General features: G+C 39.6%; 1 protein-coding gene across 3 annotated transcripts in view; it reads right to left on the bottom strand.

Annotated features, from left to right (window-relative positions):
• RPS6KA2 (ribosomal protein S6 kinase A2) overlaps positions 1-24773 on the bottom strand; it is a 282924-nt gene that overhangs the window by 33405 nt on the left and 224746 nt on the right. For all 3 annotated transcript variants that reach the window (XM_032102444.1, XM_032102446.1, XM_032102445.1), the window contains 5 exons: positions 21274-21344; positions 20365-20453; positions 13890-13954; positions 6012-6114; positions 1206-1336 (listed from right to left, as the gene is read on the bottom strand). In XM_032102444.1, coding sequence (XP_031958335.1) covers positions 1206-1336; positions 6012-6114; positions 13890-13954; positions 20365-20453; positions 21274-21344 — 459 coding nt within the window. The remainder of the gene's footprint in view (positions 1-1205; positions 1337-6011; positions 6115-13889; positions 13955-20364; positions 20454-21273; positions 21345-24773) is intronic.

The raw sequence follows: 24773 nt of genomic DNA, 5'->3' as shown, positions 1-24773 counted from the left end.
GATACCCCATATATGGGAGCACCTCCAGATCACTGGAGGTCCTGTCTAGAATATGTTTATCTGTGGTTTCTCTGTGAGAGAGAAGTTACTATTTTAAGTCCTTAATTCATATTTGGAAAATGTCTGGGCAGGTAGACTGGTTCAATGGTGAATCCCAAATCTGAGGCTTTGCTGCAAATTCCATCCCAGGACTCAAGAAATGACCAGCACCTCTAAAAATCCTCCAAGAATCCTCTGTCTAGAAGTGTAACCTTGCTAGCAAAGTCCACACAGAACCTGCTAAATCATAAGACATGCATGTGTTAGTATTATATTTTTACAAATTAAATCACAGAAATATATATAACATTTCTGGGATGTAATTGCTTGGGTAACATTTCACTTACTGTTGCATAAGAGCATCTTTAAGAGTATGACATATTCCACTGTAAATAATTAAAATAGAGATGAAAACCTATGAAAACCATAGGCAGGGTCTCCCTCCTTGAGGCATGTATACCTGTGGCTGTGGGTAAGAAAAGGGGCTTTTCCCTAGTGAGAATATTGGCTGCATCTTTAAGCAGCTCAGTTCTTTCTCGTCATTCGCTTTTCCTCTGATGTATTGAACCTTTTGCAGCAATTTATTTCTGGTTTAAAGTACAGCTGGATGTATTTTTTTAGGGTAATGGCAGAAAAGAACCAAGTGTCTGGCATGTTCCCCCATCAAGCCACCCTGGTTTAGGTGAGTACACCCAGGTTTTTGTGCACTAGCAACAGGAGTAGGGTGGCCTCTTACACCCAGGAGCTTGGGCTCTGTGTCTCTGGGAGCCTGTAGCTGTAGTCCATCAAACCCCTTTGCCAGCACAGACTGTGTCATATAATCCAAGACAAAACTGTTGAGAATGACATGCATTCAGTGAAAAAACACTTCATTACCCACCCTGCATGCAAAACTGGAATCCTGTTTCAGGTATTGAGAAGTACTTTTCATTTTATTTGTGACAAAGTGAAGTTCCTATTTCCTTTGCAAAGGTGGTGAGGAACATTTTATACATAAAAGCCTTTGGGGAAAAATTCTCGTTTTCCACCACCTACATGCTGCATGTAAAACACCTCCTTCCTACACTAGGTAGCTGTGAAATACCAGTGAGAACCTTAGGCAGCTTAAATACACTATGCACATACGTATCTGCACATCAGATGTGAAATGTAATCAGCATCAGTACCTGCACAATTGGGTGAACAGTGATTTTGTGCACATCTTGCTGTGCAGGCTCCTGCACCAAGTTAGAGGCAACAAAGCTGAATCCTCTGAAAAGATGATGAGCATTGGCACTTGGAGGAACACCTGGGGAATCTGTAGAAGAAGGGAAGAAAATAGCCTCATGAGCTGCACAAAAGAACAAAAATGCAATAGCATGGCACCACAACAGACAAAGCCACCCCTGCCAGTCAACAGCAGATCTGATAAACTGGCAGACACATGGGAATATCAAGGCTTTGGTGTGCCTTCTCCATTCTTTTCCTCTGGATTTGAACAATGCCGGGGGATTTTTGCAAGGATGTCTCTTCTTGGATACAGGGATTTTTTCACAGTGCATGTTCATTCTTAGGCAAAGTACTACCTGTGCACAGAGAGAGAGAAGGCACAGGGCAGAGAGGCTCGGAGAGACAGGAGAGAGACAGGGGCAGGGCACCCTGCAGGGCTCAGCAGAGGTTCTCCAGGGAGTGGAAGAAAGCTACAGGCTGCTGTATCTGTCCTTTGCAGCACGACTTGACTACAGAAATTACAAAGACTGAAGTGTCATGCTGGGTCAGGAGAATACCAGGAAGACATGAAACCAATGTAAAAGCACAATACTCCAGTAGTGGTGGTTTGCAGCCTTATAGGAATCTTCTGGAGCAGCTTTAGGAGCTGGGACCTACTCCAGGAAAGGCAGTGGCTGACTTGTCCTCAGGTGAACAAAACAACTAGGATTGTTTTAACTAACTTTCATGGAGATTTTCTCCCCATTCCTTCCCCTGACATGGCAAAAGGAGAGAAGGAATCACCGAAGTTCAAAAAATCCTGAATTATTCTACCTTTGGAATGAAATAACCAGAGAGCAATTCTTCATACCTGCAGCACTGCTCAGTGAGAGAAGCAGCATGATGAAACGAGAAGAGCTGTGCTTCACTTAAAATTCTTGAAAGGTTTAAAGAGATCTTTCTCCCCTATGTATGTTTTATCCCAGGTATTTTCCTAAGCAAGAAGAATCACTTTGTAAACCATTCCTTGGTAACTGGCTGGGTATTATAAAACCTATAGTAGTAAAATTTGCCAACCTTTTTTTTTATTGGGGGGGGGGGAATTGTGTTGGTTTTTTTTTTTTCTCCTTTTCTCTTCGCATTTCCTCCAATGCACCATGTGATTTACCATGACAAAGTTACAGCTAAACTTTCTTTAGAAAGCTATTTCCTTGTAGAAAAGTGTGTAAATACCCAGTTATCTAAAGAAAATTCATCCCCACTGAGCCTTATATCTGACTCACCTGCTTGAGGCCCTGAAAATACGTGAGAATGTGTACTTCTTAGTGTGCACACTCCCTGTATAAATCTACCGGTCAAATGAACAGAGGAACTGAAGTCAGAATTTGGTAAAACCAATAGATCTGCTTGGGAATAAACAAACTGAGACAGCAGCTAATTCTGTTTCTCATCACAAAGCTTCCTCAGCTTTGACAGGAGTCAGAGTCAGGAGTCAGTCTGTTCTTACTGCCCAGCAAGTAAGAGTTCAGATGGAGGAGACTGTCTTTCGGTAAAATGACGTGGGCTTTTTGCTTATCTCAGTGTTTTTGATGGGCACTCTCCTCAAAAATACATGGATGAATCACACCAGATCTCTTGCATCACTGGATACTTCCTACCATGGCATATATATAACAGTGATTTTTACAAGAGGGATTAATTAAGAGGAAAGAATGTTTCTTTTAAGAAAAGGAATGACAATAATTCACATCTGAACACTTCTGAACTTCAGAAAAGCTGTGATCCAGCTCTAAAACTGAAGTGGTAGGTCAGCTCTATTTAAAAATAACTGTTCCTTCATAACTCACTGCCAATCGCTTGAGCAAATACTGCAGAAGAACTATTGATGATTTAGTGTTCACTATTACATATTCATTGCCAACAACTGATTTACCCATTAAAACATTTTTGTTAAGTGCAAAATTATGTTTAAATCATGTTAACTGTCTGACAGCTCAGAAACCTAAATCATTTTTCTAGGCCCTATAAATCAGAATCATTTCTTATGTCTGAATTAGATCCACTTACAAGCACCAATCTTGTATAATGGTTATCTTTCCTCCTGTGAAAAAGTCATAATGCTTTGTTCCACTAGAGCATCTAAGTTTAAGGGTTTTCAAAGACTTCAAACTCTTAGGTAATTTCCTTCATCATGTTTCACTGGGGTTGGGAAACATCATATTTGCAAAGCAGGACATTTAGATACTTCAGGTGAAATTTTACATACTTTTTTCTCAGCAGAAAAGTCAGTCTAAAATATTCCTGCTGGTTACAGCCTGCTGTCCCATCAATTGCAACAGTACAAAGAATTGTGGACTGAAATCTAAATTGGGTCACGAGAATGATCTTGGTCTGATCCATGTTCAAATCACCATTTCTAACCTAGATTGCTTCAGCCTCCAGCTCCCTGTAAGGAGCTGAGTCACCACAAATGAGATGTGGGTCCACAGTGGTGAATTCAGGAAGCAAGTGGCCAGAAAAATCAACTCCAACTTGGACAAATCTCTGAGAAAAAGTGATGTGAAACTATACCCACATAAATGATCTGTCAGTGCCAGAAACCACATCTCTGGCACACTTAGATCTGAGGTTAAGAATCCACAGAAGGCTGTTTCAACCTCCAGGGTAAAGGAAGTTTCTGAGGTACAGCAAATCACTGGACTGACAAGATTTACTGGATCCAAAACTTTGACATAAACCTGCCTCCAGGCAGGAGAACTCATTCATAAATACAGTGTAAAATGACTATATGTTGTTGTATCCCCTGCTTGGTAGTGTCTTTCTGGCAGCTTCATTAAAACACAACTGCATGATCATGAAGCAGGAATTATTACACTGCTTTCTATCTGAGGATGTTCACAGTAACATGGTTATTTTGTTTGGGGTCTATGTCATGATAGAAAATCCACAAAATAAAAGAGGTTATTGTTCTGTTCCATCAGCAGTGTGAGCCAGTATTGAACACATCTGTGATGCTCTCCCTCATCCTGGTTGACCCACCAGTAAACAGTCAGGGGCTGCAAAATATTCTTCCATTCTTCCAGGGCTTTTCCATCACTCTGGAAGCGCAAATGGATTCACACTTCCAATTACACCTATTTTGAAAAGGCATGGTTTGATTCTCAGGACACTACCCATGGTAGCTCAAAGCAGAATTGAGGCAGGCCATCTCCCCAGCCCAGCCACCACCCCAAAACAAATCTTCCAAGTCAGTGTCTTGTACAAAATAACAAATTTAGTTAGGCAACAGTAGTAACATGCAGAGTGTAAAATACAGCCCCAGGCATTACGAAAACGAATGAAGTGTGAGCTTCCAAAGCAATACAAACTCTTGATGCTTCTTTGCACATCAGTGGAACTTCCCATGGCAGCACCAGACTACACATCTCTCAAGACCAGACTCGCTTGCAGTCTCCAGTATTTCAGAGAAATTAGTTCCTCTGAAATCTAAATTAAAGCTAAAATCAGATGGGTGAGATGTCTAGTTACCAAAGATCATGCTTCTATGCAGTGGAATAGGAATATCAGAACATGACCAAAATATACTGGAGACAGGTGGGGATATTCCATTTGAAAAAAAAGAATTAGTATTTTTATAGCTTGCAAAAGTCAGCACAACCTTGCAGAAAAAAAAAAAGTAGGAACTGACTGACAAAAGATTTGAAGTAGATACCATTATTTCAAACCTCGTGAAAGGAAATTTGAGCCAGGCTTTGAATAGAAGTTTGGGCTAGTTTTAAGAAAAAATGGTGTAGGTCATAAGCCTGAACAAAAACTGCTGGAAATCTCAGCTCTGATTCACGTGTTACAATGTAGGCATTTTCATAATGCAAGCTCAGATCTTTCCCTCTCACTACAACAGTTCTGGGGCAATTTGAGGGTTGAAGCTTATACTTGGTTATTACAACAATACTACATGATATTTATAGAGCTTACCATCTTCAAAGTGTTTTACAAACAACAACTAATTCAATTCTTACACTTTAGAAAGCATAAATAGGTACTTACTACTTACAGGAATATCACAGGCAGAAATGTAACGTAACTTATCCATGTCTAGCAGGAGGCAACAAAATACATGGGATTACCACTCTGACATTATTGATATTCTTGCTTTCCACTTAAAAGAGTGGAAAGATTGAGTTTTGTGCAACAGTCACCTTCATCTGTATATAGAGTAAAAAGTGTGGTATTTCTATTAGGAAATAGAAGTTACAGGAACAACATTCTCTCTGCAAGCATTTTCTAAATATTGTGGGCGAAATTTCCTGTTGGCATAACTCTGCTGACCTGAGAACTTGATGATTCTTCATTGCTTTTAACCGCACTTTAACTTCCAACAGTCCATAGTCTGTGGGACATCATAATTAAAACATCTATGCAATATATAATTACATACTAACTTGCAGAGATGCAAAGTTCTTTGAAGCCGAGGTAACTTAAAATAGTTAAATTCGGCTAGCGTAAGCAGTGATGAGTAATAAAATAGCAAAGCAATAGTTATTTTTGCTTTTAAAAATGTGGAATCTGTCCTTCCTGAAGACAAGTTAATGTGAAGCTGATGAAATACTTATGAGCTTCTTTTGTTGGAAAAGCAAAAACAGTCTTTGCTTCCTGCTGGATATGGCAAAACCCTGTAATGCCACAGATGATCAGACTTTTAGACTGTGTTGGAATAGGGAGGGGAAGGAAGAATGAATTCACTAACTGAAAAGATGTATTTACCCATGTGCCACCTTACTAACCTGTGGGGGTCCGAGACGTGAACTCTGGATCAAAATGAAAGGTGTCTTCTGGCCGCCCCACTGCGGGCTTGAAAGGAGGCTTGATTTCTTTTCTGTAGAGTTTCTACAAGGAGAAGAACAGATCACAATCAACATCAACGTTTACACCCTCAGCATCTGCAGGTAGACTCCCCTGCTTCCTTTAGGGTGTCCTCTCTCAGCTCCATGCTGTCCTTGCTGGACTGACAGAAAAGGATGATGTATCCATGGTTCTGGCTCCTGCTTGACAGGTTGGCTTAAAATCTGTGCTCTGGATGGTCGCTGCAGATTTAGCTACTGGAATCCTGAATATAAACACAAATGATCCTGGCAAAAATTTAGCCCATAGAATGGAACAGTATTCCAGCTGGGGCATCTGGAAATTCACTGGTCTAAGGGCAGGACTGGAGTGTGCAATGGTAAGACCAGGAAACAGGGTGACTTCAGCAGAGCAGCAATGGCAGTCAGCACAAAGAACTGCTAGGAAGCCATGAGTGTTTTAGCATTTATTATTTTTCAAGAACCAGCAATGTTTGACATGCTGCCAGACTGAGCTGAGCAACAGGCTTGGCTGCCTGGTCCTTACAACCTAAAAAAGAGACTTGTTCTTTTAGCATACCTGGTAAAAGGGAAGGGGGTTTACAGCTGATGATTACATGAAATTCCCATCAAAAGATGCTAGGGAGAAAGCACTGGGAATGGGTGGGGAATCACACTGAAGCTCTACATGTGGCTTGAACTGAGGAGCAAAACCAGGGTAAAACATAAGGAAGAGAGGAAAGTCTGTAACAGGTAAGTACTGCTAGGTGTGTGAGTTTCTGCTGGTGACTGAGGGGTCATGTAGGGGATCACCTAAGTAACAGGCACCATAAGTTCATCCTAATGCATCCTACCTTTATTACAAGGGACTTCGTGGCCTGTTTACTTATTCTCAGAGATCTTTAAGAAATTTCTACACCATGCTCCTTTGCAAGCATTCATACACACACAGACACACACAGGTGCAGGATGTCTGGATCTGATCCAAAGCCTACAGAGGTTAATGGAAAGAGCCCTAATGATTTCAGCCATCTTTGCACCATCCCTGCCTGAAATGGCCAAAACTGAACATCACGCTGATAGCAGCACGGGGAACAGAGCTCCAGTTTGACTCCCTGCCCCATGTTGCAGTCCCTAGACTGCATTTCCTTTCTAGCAATGCTTTTCTTCTCAGGTTTCAAAGGGCTGAATCAGTTGGCACAGAGAGTTCCCCACAATTAACATGTCTGAGCATAAATGTAACATTTAATCCAAACTTTCAAGTCAAGATAAGAACTGGAGAGTTCAACTTTATGACTGTTTGCAATACATATTTTTAGGTTAGCTCTTAAAAAAACTTCCTAATGAGCTGATTTTTCAAAATATTTAATAGAGATTACTAAATGCTTGTCCAGCTCCTTGAGTGCAGGAAGAGTCTTTTTAACTGTGCGTTTTGTGGTGAATTAACTTCTGTAATACAAAGCATGTGGTCAGACCTAGGATATATACACATCACCATAATTTGAATTTGATTTTGCATTGATAAATAAAGGTTCTTGAAGCAGAAAATTCTGTAGCATAGTATTAGCCTTAACATAAAGGATATATTTGTGGTTGAATTATTATTCCCTGGGAAAGTGAAACGGTGAGGTTGGAAATGACTGCAATAATTAATGGCCATTTCACCATAAAAAGTTCCTGCTTGCGTAAAACTGCTCCATATCTTCGGAGAGGAAAGGAGATGAATAACTGCTGTGAGCCACAATGGAAAGCCAGTCTTCCAAATAATTAAAAGCCAATTGCAATCTTAAGCAGGAAGTGTCACTCATCAGCTGAAGAGTATCAACCTAGTAATTAACATACATCTTTTTCTGTCTGCACAGAACTTTAAAAGAGAACTCAGCACCTACTAAAGCTTTTTCAGTTCCTAGCATTTCACCTTGAGAAAGCTATTTGCTTCCAGCTTCCCTTTATTTGTCTTATTTCAGAACTGCAGTGCCTCTACTGCAGAAAGCAATATGTCACATGCACATGCTTCCTCCCCGAAACAACTGCACAGCTCATCCTGTGAGGTCCAAAAATTGGAAAATGTTTCAGAGCTGTACATCATTCAAGAATTGCACTCTCTTTTCATTATCGTAACCATATTCTCTCTGGCCTCTTAATTCCTTCCCCCATCTGTAGTTTCTTAAGTGCTGCTGGAGCTACATTTGTATTTTGAATCCCTAACCCACATCCTCCACTGCTAGGGAGGGATTTAAGATTCAATATGAGTCACACACCACCTAAAGATGCATAATCACAAATTCACTTTCTGGGAGGGAATGGAAACGAAGAAGTTGCTTGTGTGAGTGAAAGGCACTCCTTCGAGCACAACCCCAATGACTCCCTTTTCCATTTCCTTACTCACTTGTGATAAAAATTAGACAACAGAACAGCAAAAATTAAGACGCCAGAACAGCAAAAGGTAAAGTGCCTAAAACATCTTTTTTCCCCAAGCTCTTGAATAGGGTAACTAAATGAAACCATTGAGGACCAGGAAAAGCAGAGTAGTATCATCTGTGGACTTCTTCATCCCACACTGGCTCCAGTTCTCTGAGTGAACCATTACAACCAAAGCCAAATGACTAAACCACAGGGCAGCCCAGCAGAGTTAAACACAAAAGCCTGCTGCAGACAGAACACCTCTCCCTTTAGAAACCTGCATCCTGTATGCTGCAAAACTCAGTGGGAGACAAGCTGATCTAAGAAAATAGTACAAATCACAGCCATTGCTTTGTATACACATAGAGAGGGAATCTCTTGGAGGATTTGAGATCCCTCTTCTTTCAAGAATATTTCTAGTTTTAGGAAATGTATTAATATATTATCTCTTACCATGGTGCCCAAACTATTCAGGGATAACGCATCTTGACTCTGACCTCTTCTGACAGAAACCAACCAGAGTGGGAAATGACAGCAAGTTAAATTTCAAATCTTGCCTTTGACCATTTCTATCAGGCTGGCCATAACTTCTGGTAAAGTTTAAGCAGTTATGTACTTTCTAAGTCATGGTAGTCTTAGCACCATATGCAAAAGTTACTGTGAGTTCCATCATCTGTTTAAATGGGAACAGGGTCCCAGTTTTCCCAGTCCAAATTCCAGTTTTGATATTCAAATTTTTGTTTTAGGGCTTCTTATTAGGCATTCAAAAGAGACTTTGGATATGGTAGTGCTAACTGGAGCATTTAAATTTCAGGCTGGGTACTTAGGATCATTATATATTTGTTATTTTGCACAGGTATAAGAAGCTTAAGATTTTTTTTTCTTCCACATTGTTTCCACATCCATAAAGGAGAATTGCACTCCTTAGCCCTTAATGTTTTATTGAGAATATTATTTATTTCTCTTTCCCAGTAAAGAATAAGCTCCCACATCCCATCACCATTTTTTTAAAACTGGCCACAGCATTGATTTAGCACAGAAAAATGCGACTGACAGGAATCACTGCACATCACACAGTGTTGTCGGATCCAGAGGCTGTGCTGAGGGAGTGCATAATCCACAGAACGAGGGAGATGGACTCCAGGGTGTGAAAACACTGATGTAGATATTCACACCTCGATACATATCCATGCCTCTGACTACTTATCAACCCCTCACATCCTCCTGAGACTTTGATAATAATTACCTATGAATTAACCAGAAACCATTTCTATTGCAGTTTGAGAAACGAGCTTCTATCGACTTTCTTTCTGATTTCAGACAAAAACATTTTTATTTGAAATAACTAATTTTCATCCAGGTGCCACTGGCCTTTTCTTAAAATATGTTGCCAGATCCCTAATATAATCTTCAGATGAACATCTCCTCAGCTGGAACTAAAGTAATACACAAGAGAGACTAGTAATAAAATGCTGCAACATTGTGTTTCTTTCTCTTCTTATTTATAAGTAGTTAATTTTTCATCATCTTTAAAAAAACACACTCCTAAAAACCCCAGAGATGTAAATGCTCTGCACATGCGCCTGGCAAATATCAAAAAAAGGAAAATGGTTTAATTTCATTAAAAACTATTTAGTCATTTCCTCAACTGAGTTTCTTTGATGAAGAATTGAATTATTCCTTAGACACTTTCTAGAAAGATGCTACCCTCCACAGTGATGCACTTGTAGTGTGAGAATAAACTCCCTTGATACATATACCTGTCATAGAAAATCCAATAAGCAGACAAAAGGATGAGCTACATTCTAAAATGCTTGTCCTCTCCTAGATTAATGACTCAATGTTATTGCCCGCAAATGATAGAAGAGCTAGCAGAATTCAGACCTCAGGATTAATTTTTGCTGTTGGTAAAATCTGCAATTAAATAATTCACATTTTCAGTTTAGTTTAATCTCTGATTAATATTAAACGAAAAAGACCTGGAATCCACTTTCTTCCCACTCTTTTCTTCAGCTGTATTTGACAATTCGTTTTCCAGCATGTCATTTGCTCTAGTTCCAATTTAGCCTGTCATCTAAACAAAAACTACTGTTTATAGCCCACTCCTCCGACAGCAGTCTGCAAAAAGGGATTTCATTTCTCATTTTCAATGAAAAGCCAGAAATTCATTATGCATGACCTGGGAAGAAGAAACAGTGGTAAAATATCAGGAACCAGACTGTGCTTTCTCAGAACCAATGACTGAAATTATTTGAGGTCAACTCATTTTGGGTCTGCTTGTCTTAAGAAGAAAAGAAGGTGCAAGGTTAATAAGCAGGTAAAACTGTCAAGGAGCTGGACATCTAATCTCTTCCCTGAGCATTCCAGCCTTGATCATGAAAGACAGTCCATCCATTTAACAACAGATCTACTGAATTTGTGTCATGGTGCCCTACTAAATGCCTCAGGGCAGCAAGACTGATACTTTCAGAAACCTCTAGCTATTTTTCACTCTGGAAAGTGGGAATTTAAGGCTTTGTTACAGGGCAACAGCTGTAAAAATGTGAGTCTTACAGAGTCTCATGCCACAATTTAAGTCTGGGCATAAAAATCCTGTGTCAGATTGTCCACAGTTCATGTAGCAGAGGAGTTAGCCAGAAGTTAAACCTAAGGTGGCTGGAGATTTTGCTGAAGAATGGCACTCTGGAACATGAGAGTGGCTTCTGGGAAAGGCTGGGATGAGGAGGGTTCCCGGGCCACACTCATGTTTTCCAGGATTGCCCTTACTGTCTCTGCATGCAGTGGTCACACGGTACCAGCACGCTGTGCTTGGCAGCAGCGACTGCAGCATCGTGACAGGGGCCATTCCCACACTGTGTATGCTGTTTCCACTGTGTTTGCTGTGTTCATCCAAACCAGACATTATATCTGGTTGTGTATGTTTGATTACTGCCCCAACAGGTAAACACTTCAGTGACAGAGAAAATAACCAGCTCCAATCCAAAACCCAAGGGAACAGCTCTGAAAATACTGTGAAATGAAAGCCCGAGTCACACAGTTCTGTCTGCAACTCTAATATCACTGCAACATCAAGACTTCACATATGACTTAGAAGGAAGAAGCTAACTCATTTCTGTTTTGAATCTCTCTTTAAAATTAGGTGATGAAATTTGGTGCTTTGTTCCTGGTTATCATGTCACTCGTGTAGGAAAAATCATGTTTAAAATCAAACCTGTTTCACACTGCATTTCTAGCAGACACTAACCCATTCTTACCCTTCATGATAAGGGGGCTTTTGGTGGAGAATTGTTTTACTACAGTTGCTGAAATTTTCTGTGCTGTCAGTCACAGCAGTCCTGTCTGTCATAGCTGCCAAGGTAGCACAGAAGTTCTCCAAAAGAGCTTGCCTCTTGCTCTCTGAGGTCTTTATATTACCAAGGCATAAAGTAAAATCAACATTTCTGTCCCATCTCAGCAGTGCTGTTTGCTGACTGTCTGCAAACTGATGTGGGAGATTCAGTACACATTATGGGAGAACAAAATGAGGGCACCAGGGAGTCTTTTCCTGCAACTGTACAGAGACCAGTGCTAAATATCTATGTCTGATCCATTTCTGTTCTCTGACCCTGTTCTGTTTCTGTCCATGGAGAACACGCTAACAACTGGTTGGATGATCATTGAGAGTCAAAGTCCTGGCTTCAGCTCAGGGCCACGCTGGCTCACACTGCTCTGAAATATGTCCAATACTGTAGCTGCTGGAACGAGATAAGCCTCCCAAGATCTCCATGAGTGATTGCAAAATGAGGATAAAATGAGGAAATATATTACAAAAATGATAGCTGATCGGTATAATAATGATCTGTCTCCAAGAAAGTGCAAAAAGCACTAATTATGTTGAAATAAAATGGATTTTTACAGCTATATTTCACAGCAGTGTTAGAGGGCTGGATAACACATCAAAGGGCAATTAAATCCACCTTCCTCTCTAGCTCCAAGGCACGTTCAAGCATACCTATCTTCTTTGTGGTAGATATTTCCCTGTCCAAAAGAGCTTTTTCAAATGATGGAGGACTGTAGAGTTTCCTTAGGACAGGCGTGAAATTGTTCCCTAAAGAATGGAGCTTGAAGCAATCACCAATTACCATGACAGAAGGTGGTCTTGAATATTCTCTTGGGACAGAACTGACTTTTCCAAAAACCTTTCCAAGATGCAGAGCCTCATTTATTTATGATGAGCTAGTGAGCTGCTCCACTAGCAAACACAGAAGCAAGAAAAACCCTCTCACTGTTCCAGTGCTTCTTATTATATCAAGACATATTCATCTGACCTATATGTTTATTGCAAAGCTGAGGACTGTGGAGATATCCGAGGAATATAGAAAATAATATTATTTTAATTTATATTAATGTTATTTTTAAATAATCATAATCATAATCAACAACCCATGTCTTTTGGATTCTCTATTTTTTTATTTTCACTTACTGTTTTCATAAAAATAAAGTCTTCATACAGAATCTCATGGTTAGTAAGAAGCAAAAGAGGAAAGAGACTCTGGACTCCAGAACATATGTACTGGGACTAAAAGTCAGCTTGACTATATAGGAAAGTCTCAAAATCCACTTCCATTGATTATATTTTAATGTGTTTATGAATCATGACAACTCTCCAACATGCAAATAAAATTAGATATTTCTAAGGAGTTTTACCAAAATAAATGGGTTTGTGGGCCTTTCAAAGGCTACCTGGGCACCACAAAATGTTCTCTCACAGAAGAATTAGCTTTACTGCAAAGTCCTGAGCAGCAGTTTGAGAATGGCTCTGTAACATAGATTCATGCAGTTTTACCAGAATTTATTGTAAGACTCGCATCAATGTTACTGATTGTACTAGCATTCATGAGTGAATGCATTAAATACTGAAGAGACACAACAATATCATAACACAGGCTGGATAAAATTAAACTAGAAAATGCTAAAGGATGTGGAAAACAGGAGCTCTGATGCACTGGCAGATGTCCAGATCAAGAATGAAAAATGTTTGCTGCCAAGTTTGTCTAAGAACAAGTCAATCTGAAAAAATACGATGCTGAAAATGTGAGATATAACCTCTTATGAGTCTAAATCAAATACTCAGATAATCTGTACCACCACCTTTATGAGCTCTAGCTGTTAGCAATAAAATAAATCCTTGTTTACCATTCTGTTAATCACATCTGACATGTCTTACTTGAATCATATTTAATTTAATCAACTGTTCCAATTCTGAGCACTGATGCTAACAAGCATGCAAGAGGGACATAGGCACTCACTGAGAAGGCTTTAACTCCTCTGTGTTGAAGTTAGGCTCTCAATGTTAGAGAACGTAATCCTATTCCTAAGCATAGCAGTTCATCTTCAAAAAATGTAGCAGCTAAGGAAAAAGAATGCTGCTCCACTTACATTCCAGTCTATAGTAACAAAGAAAGGGTGACGTTTAATTTCTTCCACTCCATCAAATCCAGCACCTGAGAAGAGAAGGAAAGAATCAAAATGAAGTCATGCTTATAAGAGAGCAGCAGCATAACCTTTCTTCTCCAGTCTCCCTCCCCATCCCCGCTTTTCTTCTGACAGAGTGAGAGCCCCCATCTAAATGTTTCTTCTAGTCAAGAAATACTGCATGGTGCAACTGCCACTGCAGTATAAACTCCCATAAACAGACAAAGGCACTTCATTAATGACAGTTTGATCCCAAGGGTCTTTTACTTTTTTCTAATTGAGGCTGCTGCCAAGGTTTTGCATGAGACAGGGGATTTTAGCCACAGCAGAGTGCATGCCCCAGCAAGGTCAGGAAAGGCCCCAGGATATGCCGATACTCTGGCAAGGCTCCACCAGTGGCAGCTCTTCTATCCACACTGGCTTTCAAACCTTGATTAGCTACTGTTCTCCACAGGCACAGAAAGCTGCACTACAGGCAAGTATAGACTCAAAATACCAAAAGCCTCCAAATGATTTGAGGGAAGCCAGGGTTTTAGGTTCCCCGTCTTCAAATACTGTCTTCAAATTCCTGTGAGTACCAAAATCATCACTCTCAGTGTTACGTTATGTTCCCTTCACTATTAAATTTCTGTTACATTACTGTAGGAAATTTAGGGAAAGTCTTCTGAGATCTGGTAATGAATCTAATTCCTTCATTACTTTTGCCTTATGTTTTCACTGAAGATTGACATTTTTATTCCTTTAGCTCAATTTATTTGCTTCACTGCTATCAGAGAACCAAACAGGTACTCAGAAATAATTAAAGAACTGTCAGAGAGGATCTAGAATGCCATTTTTGGGGTTGATTTGACCTTATTAATAGCACTTCTCATTTTCATTTCAAGGAAAATTAAAATCTGGAAGCAAAGGCTTTGCACTGCAATTCTGGAATCAGTTCCTGAAGGGTACCCATCCTACTTCTTTACAAGCATGCTGAGCATCCTTAATTCCCAAAAGGATTTGGGATTCCTGCACACCTTGCAAGGGGCACTCAGCACCTCAGAGCTTTTTATGTATGCAGTATTTGTACTTCAGGAAGATAACATTACAAGCAGCTTTACAAAGGCCTTGCCAACGGAAGCTTTTGGAAAATGTGATGTCTGCTCTCCTTGTGTACAAAACCATTATTGATGTTTGTCAAAATGCAATGATCAGGAACTGCTTCCTACAGCCTGCTTAACATTCACTGATGAAAGGATACAGAAAGCAAACACTTTGTAAACATAACCTGCAGGATTGTCTGTGAGGCCTGCTGGAAAACAGCAAAGAGGGATGATCTGATTAATTCCCCATCCCATTAATCTTTCACTATGGGCAAACACAAGCAATGCACATGAGGGTAAAGAATCCTAGCCTGCCATACAAAATTATGTGCTCAGAGGTGATCAGCCCCACTGAGGAGCCTGTGGGTTATGACAGACAGACATTTCTAGGCAAACACAACATGAAATCAAACCTTGGAAAAAGAAAGAGGACAAAAGGGACAATATCATTGCACTGTCACCGTGTAAGTCTGTTGCATTCCTGCAACTGGAATATGGATTGTAGCTGACACTCCCCCTGTAAAAGGGTATACTTATTAAAGTTAGGAAAAATCAAAGATGGTCAACACGGAAGCTTATGGAATGAATGAGGAATGTTATGGAATAACTGAGTAGGTCCGGACTTTTCATCCTGGAAACAGATGACCAAAGATGTATACAATAGATCACTAAACGATGCTAGCAGGAATCAGGTTCAGAAGAACCTGGAGATGTTTCCTCAGGAAACAGACAGTTGTGTGATGTGGAATTACTTGGAAAAGATGACGTGGTGTAAAATACTTATATGGGTCCATGGGGAGGCCAGGAAAATCTGTTGAAAAGAAATCTGTTGAAGATTATTTCATCGACAAACCACAAGAGTTTCAAAAAATCCCTTGCTTGACCTTAAAGAAGGAATAGGAGAAAATTTGGGTGAAGCAACACATATGTTTATCCTGTTCTTACATGCCCCTAGGCAGTTGTTTATGGCCCATGGGTACAGAACAAGAAAATAGTAAGTCTTAGAAAAAGACTTGTTCTATGACTTCCCTAGCATATTTTTGTTCAGTGCACAGTCTGAAGTCTGCAAGATTCCCTTGGCAGATTCATTCTGATTTTAGCAATGCCAACAGAAACACAAAACCAACAGAGTTACTCTGAAGAGAATTACATTAAGCAAATCTTCAGAAAAGAAATACCTGTGAAAAATGCTTTGAGTCAGTGGTGGTGATTGGAAACTGCAATGTGCAGTAAATGTTCTTTACCACATCAGGATGAAACCCAAGTGCCAGATTGATTTTTGCAGGACTGGGATAAGTGCTCAGACACTGTAAGACACTAGTAGCATATCCTAGACTGAGGAAAATTGCTAATGCATTCAGTTTTCTCCACTCCATCCCTTCCGCACTACTTCTCTTTCGCTCCTGCTTAGGCTAATGGATACATCACTGTGTGTCGGGAATGTCTATTTGAAAGCCACACTTTTTGCTACTGTTGTTGTTCCTTTTTCCAGAAACCCACAGAAATAAGAACCGAGAGAAAAGTCCACCCACAGCTACTTCTTTTAGTGGAGGGCTTCAGTGCTCAGTAAGAAATGCAAGCATGTAGTTAAGGCAGGCATTTGTTTGAAAAATTTTCATTTCCCAGTTGGGGCCACCTCAGCTCCAGCACAGAAGGAATATATTGTTAAGTGCAAGGGCTTAATATATTAAAGAAATTTAGGATGGTAATAGCCTAATTTTGCAAAGAGTGGATGACTTCCAATTCTTAGCAACTGATTTTATGCTACGGAGAAGGTTTAGCACTTCCTGCAGTTTTTATTCCCTGACCTTCTGTGCCATGAGACCTGCTGGTGTAGCCCACAACTCCTCCTTCGATTGTGTGCTGTGGCTGCAGGCAGCAGCGTGTGGCCTGGTGCTCTCCTCAGCTGGAGGAGGGAAGTGGCCCTCCTCCAGGGTGCATTCAGGAGCAGCTCTGGGAGCCAGAAGGACAGCCCTGATCCCGCTGTAAAAGTCCATGGGAGACATTAGCATCCGTGCTTATGCTGGAGTCTCCCTGGATTTGCTCAACATGTTTCAGTCATTCATCTACCATCTGCAAATCTACAGGGGAACTGAAAAGAGATGTGCTTTCATGGAGAAAAGAAAAGCACTACAGAGGTCATGACTGGAAAGGCCTGCTTCATGGAGATGGACATTTCTTGGCATAGAGATGGGTATTCAGCAAACAGCACACTGCATGACCACAAAACTTTCACCTTCCCCAAGGTTTCTGGTGAGTTTGGGTTTTTAACTTCATTTCAACATCAATTTAGCAATAAGACCTATCAGTCAAGAATAATCAGCACTACCAAACCTATTGGCTGCAAATATTCTTATGTGCCATCTAGTTCCATGAGGGTCTGAAAAGATAAATAATTCTTTCAGATCAAACTGCCAGTTTAAACACATTATAGAGTGCAAGCATTTATATAAAAGCAGCCTCATATTAGTAAGTGAGAACTTAATTATCTAAGTTTTATGCCTGTAATAAAAGTGCCTGCAAAGAGTAAGAGTAGAATGTTTTATTTTTAATTGGTTTTGATTATTGAATCATTATGGACAACACGAGCCTTGAAATATTAAGGGCAAGAAAGGAGATCTATGAAATTTGAAAGTTGATTACTTGGATATTCAAATTCATCAGGAAGAGTTTCCAGAATTTTAGTTTCAGATAATTAAATTTCAGTGTCTCCACAGCTTCAGAATCTTTTTAGTGGGCTAGACTTTTTGAAGTACTTTTCTAAGGTTTACAAGAAATCTTTACAGTTGCTCTAACAAAGGGGAAAGTTGTTTTTTGTTTAAATTCATCATTTTATAAAGCAAAACCCCAAAGTTTTCTATGTGAAAAAGCAGAATGTATCTTCCCTGAGAACATGGGATTAAGAAAACAGTAATGATTTCCTTGGCTTTTACTCTGACCCTACTGGCATATACTTTTATTTTAAGCTTTCTTGGCCAAGCTTCTCAATTATAAGGACTCTGGAAACTTTATACTGCTCAGCAGCGCAGGGAGTTTGTTAAATAATATGTTCTTAATATAAAATACATTTTAATATGTATTTTTTAAATAATCATTTTAAATAATAAATATTTTATTTACCTGAGCAGATCCAGGCCTTAGGGCATGTCCCTTGCCTAAGTTCCAGGCAATGTAATGAACTAACACCTTCATCATAAAGCTTTACTTCTGAGTGCTTACTCCTTATTTGCCAGGGTATTCAGTTAGTTTAAGAATTTAAAATTATGCTTATCCATAATCTGAAATTTGTTGTACTTAGAGCAATACTACCAAAGCAGTGCTATGCAGCTTATTTGTACAGCAAATAGGCTCAGAAAAGAACAGACAGTGCCCAAAACCAGGGACAGCAAAGGAAGACTTTCCATTCCTTAAAGATTTGTCACAAATATTAATATGGGCATCAGACTTAAAAATAGAAGCAAGTAAACCAGATCACTAAATTTCTTCTCAGTCTTGTCAAACTTGCTTCAACCCTAATATTTCTTCCATTGATAATCCAAATCTTCAAAACAAAATTTCAGAATACATCATCAATCTTTACTTCTGTTTGTTAAGATACCAAAATCAAATGGCAAAAAGTGCCTTTTATCTTGTCAATGTTTAAAACTGGATTTTGGAACTAAATGAACTTTCCAGATTTGCAAATTTAAGAAGTAATGGCTGAAAACAAGTGTTTGATCCATAATATAGTTCATTTGTTTTAGCATGCTTCATTAATTTTCCAAAGATTTTTCAAAACTGGATGTCTAAGCCTACTTTTTTTTTTAAATATTATTATTCCTTTCCCAGAAAAAGCTAAAATTCACAAGGCTGAAGCAATCCTTTTATCTACTGACTTCTGTTCAGTATTTAGGCCAACTATTCAAGCTTTTCTTCTTCTGTTATCAACAGGTCCCTTTCCATCTTCCTTTGTGCTGATCTCAATCAGTTAAAACAGAGTGCCTTCAGGAGCTTTCCACCATTATCCCTGAAATGTTAAGATCTCTTTCTCTGTTACACTTTTATATTTTAGTTCCTTGGATGTTTGTGTTAAAAATAATTTCATTCTTTCTTTTTTTATTTTCCTCCAAGCCTTCCCAGTATTTCAATAAACCTCAGGTTTTAAAACCTCGACCCCTAGCAATTCCTCATTATTAACATATGAGGGCTAGAATTGCTATGGCTCAAACTAAGTTTTAGTGAGTAGCTTTTTATTTAAGGACTGGTATCCAGAGACTCCCACTGTCTTGACTGGAGCTCCATTTTGGATGGATAGCAACTTGTGAGAAGGCACAAAATGAGCATAGCAGAATAAAACCAAGAGATGGAGGAAGGAGGGGAAACAGCAGAAAGAAACAGAGGTAGGGAGTGGGAAAAAGTTCGTATTTGGTGCAGCACCCAGTTTTTCTGAACAGAGATTAAACCTAGAAATCCCAATACTCTATTTTTTTCTAGTGTCAAACAAATTGCTTGAGAGCAATTGAAACTTGGTAAGAAAAATGTGTTTTTCTACTCTCATGTCTACAGTATATCAGACTACAAGAGTGACCATTTGGATCGAAAGGTAAAACCAATGGAAGGGCATTTCCTCTGGGGGCCATGTGGGATTCCCCTGGTAGGAGAGGGGCCAGAGCAGCATGCTGCAGGACTGGCTCCCCACTGCCACCCAGCACTGTGCTTGATTGGGTTGTCCCCTCATCCCTGTGGAGAACAACAACAAAATTTGCAGTGGAAATCATGCCATAGGCATTGTCCATGACCTCATCAAATGCAATTAATTTGTTAATAAAACCCATAAACAAAGGTCAGATGACATAAGATACATTATTCAATATATACTTTATCACAATCTAAACAGGATTATTAACAAAGGGTGAAGACACATCAGTAAAAAGGAGATGCTATATTTGGGTAATAAAGAATAAAGTCTACTGTAAGACTGCACCGAGCTACTGAGACAGGACTGAAATGCATTTGAGAATGGGAGAGATGAAACCTCAGATTTGCAGCTAAATTACACAGATTCACTTGTTTCTCAGTCCCCTATATTATCATACACAGCAGTTATCTTAAATCATTCATAAAAGCTGGCGGTTTACACACCCTCATTACGAAAAAAATGAAATACAAATTAATAACGTGTTTTAGATTTCAGTGCTTTGCCTGTACTCCTTACAAATTTCTCTAGTGATGCTGAAGGTTCACTGTGCCCTGGGAAGAAATGCCAAATGCCACCTAATGAAGAGGATAACCATCAGAAAAGATGGGCTGAGAGCAACGACCACCACCAGACAAGGCAGGGAGCACACACCAAATGCCCTGATCGAACGCACACGTACCCAATCTGTTGGAGGGGTTCCTTTTGAAGAGGGCTCGCAGCAGGCTCTGGGCTTCTATGCTCAAGAACTGTGGCATTCCCAGCTTGGCTCTGAAAGAACACAACACTTGAAAAGAAAATAGATTTTTCAAACTTTTTTTCCATCCCACTGTGGCTGAAACAGTGGAATTGTAGTAGTCAGGATGGGCAGACACATGAAATCAGTGACCAAAGGCTGCCTAAGCATAGTGCAATACAGAGAAGCTGATCTTACTCTACGGAATTTAAGGAAGGTTTTACCACTGACTTAGAGGCACAGCAGATCTAATGAATCTCATAAAAATTTTGCAACCTAAATAGGTATTTTCCTACAGAATTTTTTCACTTTTTTAGTTTGCTGGAATAAATTTGGGAATCAAGAGGAATTTAAACAATGAAACAATGGAAAAACATATACTAAATTGCATACTATTTAAAGAGAATAAAACTTTTCTCTTGGCCATTCACTGCTACAAAAAAACCCATAATACTGAGCAAGGCTAAGCTTCAAGTACTTTTGTCTGCATTTAACATCAAATGAATGGGACATTGCAAAGGAAAATATTTGAAACTTGGCAACAAAATATAAGATGTCCTGCAGAAATCTGACTTTCCTGCATTTTGCAGATACTGACATTATCACAAGTAAGATAAATTTCTTTTGTAAGGCCCTCTCAGTAATTCACTTACTAGTATTTATTCTGAAGGCAATTTTAGAGTTAAACACAGGCATCAGCTATGTGTGCCTTACTAAATTCATGCCTTGCATAGCTTTGGAAAGTTCATTATGCACTTTATTACTGTCTACCCTTCCCATACTTGGGCCCTATGGAGTCTCCAGAGGGTAGAGTTAACTCACAATTAGAAGAATGAAAGCAGTTTTGATACTCACTTGAGAATGAGTGCCATTGTCTCCTTTCTGTCTTTTCCCTGGAAGGGTAATGATCCCGTCAGCATCTCAAACTGTGGAGTAGCAACAAAATGGTAAATCAAATGTGCACTGGGATGGTCTGCGTGGCTGAAAGACACCACATCCATCTTCTATTTCCAGCATGACTGAAAACGTGAGGAAAAGAAATGATCCAACAAGCTGTGCTTCAGAAAAGAAATGGCACAGCAAGTCTGGATGATTGTTCCATTCCAGAGATGTGTTACAGACTGTTTACACTGATACTTGTTGTCAAGTTTTGGTATGTGTGGGAAGAAGTGTCACATATGCTGTTTCCTCCAGCACCTGTTTTATGACCAATGCTGGAAATGAGTTATTTGGGTGGAGGGACCCTTAGCCTGCATGGGTATAGCTGTTCTTAGGTGTTTGGCATGGACTACCATGCAAGGAAAATGGATTCAACAATGCCACTCCCCATCTTTTTAGGTTGAGTCCTAAACCACCTTTTTGATTGTACATTTGCACCACTTAGAGATGCCTCTACTGTATGTTGCAGGAGAAACAAGCCTAAACCACACATTCTCAAGGCTTTTGAGTGTGCCTTTTCTCCCTTGCTTTGGTTCCTCTGGCTGTACTCAGTGATGAATCTCACAAGTGTCACATTTAACTGAACCCAAATCTCAAAGCAAATTCAACAATCATCATCAATTATTTACCTAACTCATGTGTTGAAATATCAATCAGATATGGTTCCTTTGAGACAGATTAGTGCTATCAGTAAATTTGACAGGAATTTCACATCTGTAAGAAGGAAAAAAACCCAACAAAACCCCAACCAAAGAAGCTTGCCTAGCTTGGATTCAATACCAGGTCTTTCACATAGCTCTTGCCCATGGTGTTTTATGGAGTGGCAGCTGCATTTTCTGACTAAGGGAGGTTGAAGGCTGTGCATCACCAAATATAAAGACACCAAGAACATAAATCAGCTTGGACACAGAGGAGAACAGTATCCATTGAGGGTAAGGTGAACTGTTACTTGTTTATGTCTGTCACTCAGGCTTTGGATCTCTTCTACTATAATAATCTAATTAATTAGATTAATGAATCAATTTAATAATTAATACTCATTTCTATAATTAAATACTTGTTAAGGCAGGGAAGACTCTTCAAGCTTTATGTAGTTTTTGTACCTTATCCTACAAGAAACCACAGTGCTCCCAGAAAGCTCTTTGTGCTAAGAGGAATCTTTTCATTACCAAAACTTGTGTCAGATTGCCCCACAGCCTGACTCCTCCTTTTGCCCCGATTAAATACAGATATACCATAAGAAAAATACAGAAGACAGAAGAAAACTAATGGTGAAACTGCTATGCTAATTTTGGGAGAAGGGCAGAGGAGGCGTTTAAAAGCCAGATAACTAATTGAATATAGCTAATTGAAGGATTAATCTTCATTAGTAACAAATTACCTCAAGGCACTAAAATCCATAGTAGAAAGAAAAAAAACCCCCACTTTAAAAAAATGTATATGGCTGACAAATATAAACAAGATTTGGAAAAAACAAATGTATTAACTTCTGCTTGGGTTAGGAGAGGCAAGAAAAGAGCTGCCTGGTAGAGCTGGAGAAAAGCAGCTTGTCTTCTACAAAGAAACATAATGGAGGAGAATTTTTAAACCTGCATAGATGACACTGGAGCTTAAATACCATTTTCAAAGTAATTCTGACCTATTAGAGCCTTAGTCCTGATTAAAGTGTTGAGATATACTGGGAATGAGGGGCAGAGAACACTGCTTCCCAGGGCAGCAGCAGCAATGGTACAGATTGTACCAGACCCTCCTCATGATTTCTAGAGCATTTATGCTCACGGTAAGTACCTAATGTTCACTTACACTTGCTCATGTTACTTTGTTGTTACAATAAATCTAATTTAGCTGCTATGTCTCATTTATACTGGCATAAATGGGCTTGACACTGCTGATGCAGATGATACAGATATGGAAGATACCAAGCAACTGCTTGGTCAGTGACTATGTGGGAAGGGACTGTAGCTCCCACCCACCCCAATATCCCAGGAATACCTGCAAATGCACTGTGGCTGCAAAGGACAGAAACCAGAAGGAAGGAACTTGGAAGAAATTTAAGTTGCAGGAGGGAGCAGGGAGAATGACTGTCCCAGAGGCTGTAGGGAATATTTACTGTGCTGCTGTAATGGCCAGCACTTTGTTACCCCATGTTCTCCAATTGCACAGGCCTAATGTTGAGATTAATTCAGGTCCAGAAGAAATGCCCTTAATATCAGTATTTAAAGTGAAAGGCAGCTACGTAAGTTAAGTATACCAGAGCTTTTTACTTCAATGAACTCAGCTAAGCAGCATCTATAAGAAAGCATTAGTTTCTCAATTACAGTCCTGACTAAATGTGTTGAAGGTTAAAAATGAAAGAACAGGAATGAAAACAAAAATTGAAATAGTTCATCTCATTAGTTAAAGCTATCACCTCACTGCGCAATGACCTGTCCTCCTGCTTACTTTTTCAAAAAATCAAAACTCTTGCTAAATCTGAATATGAAAACAGATGTGAGAACATGCTGCTTACACTCTTGCACATAAACAGAGAGCTGTATGGGTCACAGCAGTTTGACAAGAAGCTGAGCCTAGGGGTGAATGAACTCTGCAGTATTTTTGTCTATTAAAGCACTCCCTATAGTTTTGCTGGGAGACTCAATTTTCATTCTCTCCACTTCCCCATCTGTATAAATCATCTGTTTGCACCTTCCTTCCCACTGATTCACTTCCTGGGTGTTTTGGAGGGCAATCTTCTGCTCACAGTACTTCAGAAGTCTGTACCTCCCTCCAACCTTGACTTCCTTTCTGTACCAAAGAAAGTGCAAGAAAGTCAAATACTCTTTGTTCCAGTTCAGCTGCCTATTTAGAAAACCACAGAATTAAGCTTAATGGAGTCACACAGTCCAACCCCTGTTGAGGTCTCAATATACTATGCAGTGCCTCCTTTCTCCAGTTTTCAGGGCAGTCTCCCATTTCAGTAGGCAAAACGAGCACTTCACAGAAGATACACATGGGGGAAGACCTTGGAAAAGAGTGCCAGCCACATTTCCTGAGGAAATGGATTCAAGAAGTGACCTTGGAGGGTCATTGGGGAAGATAAGGAATGAGAAAAAATCCTCAGCCTAGGTAACTACCATATGAATCTTCCTAATTGATGGAAGAAGAGCAGGCTGTGCAAACGACTTCAGCCCAAGTGAGCATAGGATAAAACTCAGAGTGACAAAGAGACTTGATACCACTCAGTTTTCGAAGAGAGAGACACTCTCATCAGAATGGCCAGGTTCTCCTCTCCACTTCCAGTCATTTTTCAGGTATCTGAGAACTGTCAGTTTAATAATTTGCAAAATGCATTGAATACTTTTCATTATTATCTGAATGTGAAACATAATGAATTAGTGCTTGCAAAGGGTTGAATCCCTTAACACAGTGCAAGCATA

The sequence above is a fragment of the Corvus moneduloides genome, chromosome 3, assembly GCF_009650955.1.
Source record: "Corvus moneduloides isolate bCorMon1 chromosome 3, bCorMon1.pri, whole genome shotgun sequence".
In the NCBI taxonomy this organism is placed as follows: Eukaryota; Metazoa; Chordata; class Aves; order Passeriformes; family Corvidae; genus Corvus; species Corvus moneduloides.
Note: the sequence above shows the minus strand (reverse complement) of the source record. Positions and strands in the feature narration are given on the sequence as shown.